Source organism: Sinocyclocheilus rhinocerous, unplaced genomic scaffold (assembly GCF_001515625.1).
Source record: "Sinocyclocheilus rhinocerous isolate Xijiao unplaced genomic scaffold, SAMN03320098_v1.1 scaffold70, whole genome shotgun sequence".
NCBI lineage: Eukaryota > Metazoa > Chordata > Actinopteri > Cypriniformes > Cyprinidae > Sinocyclocheilus > Sinocyclocheilus rhinocerous.
The window spans coordinates 924,137-927,628 of NW_015624555.1; the positions used below are offsets into that span (position 1 = coordinate 924,137).

Genomic DNA, 3,492 nt, shown 5'->3' on the forward strand with positions numbered 1-3,492 from the left:
CAGACCACAAAATGTATCGGAGCTTTTTGAATTCTACACAGAATGCTATATTTTATAGCAATATAGATGAGATTGTGGCTGGCAAACCCTGTCAAATGTGGCTTTACGGAGCTCAACGGCTCTGAACGGCTCTAGCCCAAGCTGTGATATAAACGAACGCTATTGGCTATTTTAAAAAGGGGCGGGGCTGCTTGATATGTCCCGCCCTGTTTTCCTGTTTCAGTTAAAATGACGTCAACACTTACAGTAACGCTGCATGTTTCTAAGCATTTCAGGGGACCTTAAGTTGTTTACGCTTTGATTTGAATGAAAACAACATATCCGCGTGACGCAGCTGACACAGAATAGCATATGCTGTTTACGTCCAGCGGATATTCTCCAAAATGGCACCAGGGTGATGCGTATAAATGCGTATAATTGGTATAATTGCGGATGAACCACTGATGTCACATGGATTATTTTACAGATCTCCTTGCTACGTTTCTGGACTTGGGAACATTTCAGTTGTGTTGCTGTCTATGGAGGGTCAGACAGCTCTCAGATTCCATCAAAAATATCTTAATTTGTGTTCCGAAGATGAACGAAGGTCTTACGGGTTTGAAACGACATGAGGGTGAGTAATTAATGACAGAATTTTCATTTTTGGGTGAACTATCCCTTTAAGGGGTCAGTAAGATTTATTTTATTTTTTTTGCTTCTATTCAGCAAAGACATTAAATTGTTCAAAAGTGACAGAATATTTATTTCAAATAAATGCCTTTTTTTTTTTTAAACAAAGCAGCACAACTGTTTTCAATAATCAGAAATGTTTCTTGAGGAGCAAATCATCATATTAGTATGATTTCTGAAGGATCATGTGACACTGAAGACTGATGCTGAAAATTAAGCACTGCATCACAGGAATAGATTACATTTTAATATATATTAAAACTGATTTTAAATGATAATATTTCACAATTTGTACTGTGATACCATAGAAAAACTCTTTGGGGTTCCCCAGTGAACAGTTCTTAAAAGAACCATGTTGCTCTTAGGTTGATGAACATTTTAAAATAATCCACTATAAAGAAATTTTTGTGGAATGGAAAGTTTCCACGGATAATAAGAACCATTGTTAATGAGCACAAGAGACTTCTTGGTAGTATATGAAGAGTACTTGCCCAAAATGTGAAGCACACAATACTCTTGTCCAGAGAACACAATTCACCTTCGTTAAATAGTTGTGAATGCATGTCAGTGTGGTTTTAATGTGTTTGTTAACCCAAAGGTTTATATGATGAACACAGTCTCATTCCATGGAATCTTAGTTTGGAGGGCAGTATATTCAAAATCATCATAAAACTGCAATTAAAATACACAGACTGCTGGAGAAAAAACACATTTATATATAGTTTATACAGTTACTTGTGACAACTTGCCCCAGTCTCCCTTATATATGTGTATACTATATATTAATTAGAATTCTTACCATTAAGAAAAGAAGCTGTAAAGGTAAGAAAAGACAACAATCCCCAGAATCACACAGCAAAGCATGATCATCAATTTCTTCTACAGAGAGAAAGATGGATATGTATGAGACAGTAAAGACAAATGAGAACAGGAGAAAGTTAGAAAATGCACATGGGAAAGGGGAAAAGTTCTCACAGCAGACCACGTCTTTTAAAATGTTGCTCATGAAAAACCATGCACAATTCTTTTAAAATGACAGAAGGGAGAAAGAGGAGTAAAACAAAGGAAAGGTTTAGATTTAAGGCCTGTGTGTGTTTGTGTGTTTAAGAAAGCGAGCATTTACTTACCATCAGGTGTGGAGCACATTCATAATACAAACCAAACAAGAAGTTTTCCTGTGCTTCCTAATAACATGATTCATGAAAAAAGTATTGTTGGATAATTTTTTTGCAGGCCTGAAACCGCATGATTAGGAGTAATAGTTTAAGTAATAGTGTAACTATTGAACCCATACTCACATATAAACTTATTATAACTATTGAAACCCTATCGGTTGATTATTAAATATTAATTAATATATAATTTATTAACATATAAACAAATGACAGTTTTCTGACAATGATCCCTTTGAATCCATCAATTCATTTCTCAAAAATGTACAAAATACTTAGAAAATATATAATGTAATTTATTCCTTAGGTTAATTCCCATACAGACGTTCATCACAATAAAAATCTACTCGTGTGGGCTTCTTCCGTTCTGGACGACCCATCAATGCTTAGCTTATTGTGTTCATTTCACAGGGATCCAAAATAGAAGCTGAAATCACATCTGTGTCTCTGAGCCCTTTTGATCAAGAACAGCAGCTCATCCAGTAGATGTAGACATTGATGTGTCTTATGAACACACAATACAATAAAAACATTAAGGCGTAAAATGGAGGTTAACTTCCCCTTGTGAATCTCATAAAAGTCCCTTATTTTGTGCTCATGGATTTGTCCATGTATTTAAAATGTGCTTCCTTCAAACGCCATTCCTTGCATGTAGTAGAAGTTCCTTAAACATTTCCCATCACGTCCTTACAACAAAAAAAACACAGTCTGTTTCCTTGACCATCACTCGGGTTCCAGCAGAGTAGTTTCCCATTGGTTTGTGCTGATGAAGGGAGGGGCCACAGGTGCAGGGGGCGGAGCATTTGTCTTGACGTACTTCCAAGGAAAAACAGGGAGGATGAAAAGGAGTGGAGGAAATGATCATCTGTAATAATGGAGAGTTTGTGAGCAGCCACAGAGGTTTTCATAGAACCTGTGTGAGGATGACGATGAGGATGATGATGAGCACCACAGCACCAATCACACCCAGTATGATCATCTTCTACAAGAGACGAAACAAAACATGATCCATTAATCCAACAGCAAACATCTAAAGTCTTCAACCCTTCACCACCATAACAAACAACGGAGCCCAACAGAACCATAACACACAGACAACATAGAAATGAACTCCACAACCAAACCAAAGGACGCCTAGGAGACCCCAAACAAAGCATTAGGGCTGGGTTTTGACACAAATTTCAGAATTCGATTTGATTCTCATTCACAAGCTTGCGATTCGATTACCAATTCGATTCGATTCGATTCAATATCGATTATTTTGGATATATATCAGGTACAGTACATGCCGAATTTTCTCTCAACTAATCATGTAAAATATACATGAGAGTCAGTTGGTACTACATTACTATAATACTGAAGGTTAAAATTGACTGATTTGTTAAAATTACACTAATAAAGTTACAATTACATAATAACATTTCTACTTCAATTCGTTTTTTTTAAATATAAACATAATGGTGGCTGTCATAAAAACTTGATGGATTTATTCAAACATAAATTAAACATTGAAGAACAGTAAAATTTATAATGAATATGTTATATGGTGCATATATTTAGCAAAACTAGCTGACTAATGAGTTTATGGTCACCAAATATGTTTTTCTGAGGTAAATGTGACGTTACATTGTTTACAAGACGTTATATTGAC

The 3,492-nt window shown here is 35.6% G+C and overlaps 1 protein-coding gene across 6 annotated transcripts in view; it reads right to left on the reverse strand.

Moving 5' to 3' along the window:
* Positions 1 to 3,492, reverse strand: part of LOC107742550 (syntaxin-3-like) — a 28,117-nt gene that overhangs the window by 954 nt on the left and 23,671 nt on the right. For 2 of the 6 annotated variants that reach the window (XM_016555599.1, XM_016555582.1), the window contains exon 10: positions 1,469 to 1,548. In XM_016555599.1, coding sequence (XP_016411085.1) covers positions 1,471 to 1,548 — 78 coding nt within the window. In that variant the 3' untranslated portion in view covers positions 1,469 to 1,470. Of the gene's footprint in view, positions 1 to 1,468; positions 1,549 to 2,116; positions 2,824 to 3,492 lie in introns of those variants that run through there. The other 4 variants (XM_016555607.1, XM_016555591.1, XM_016555637.1 and 1 more) reach the window with 3 other exon arrangements.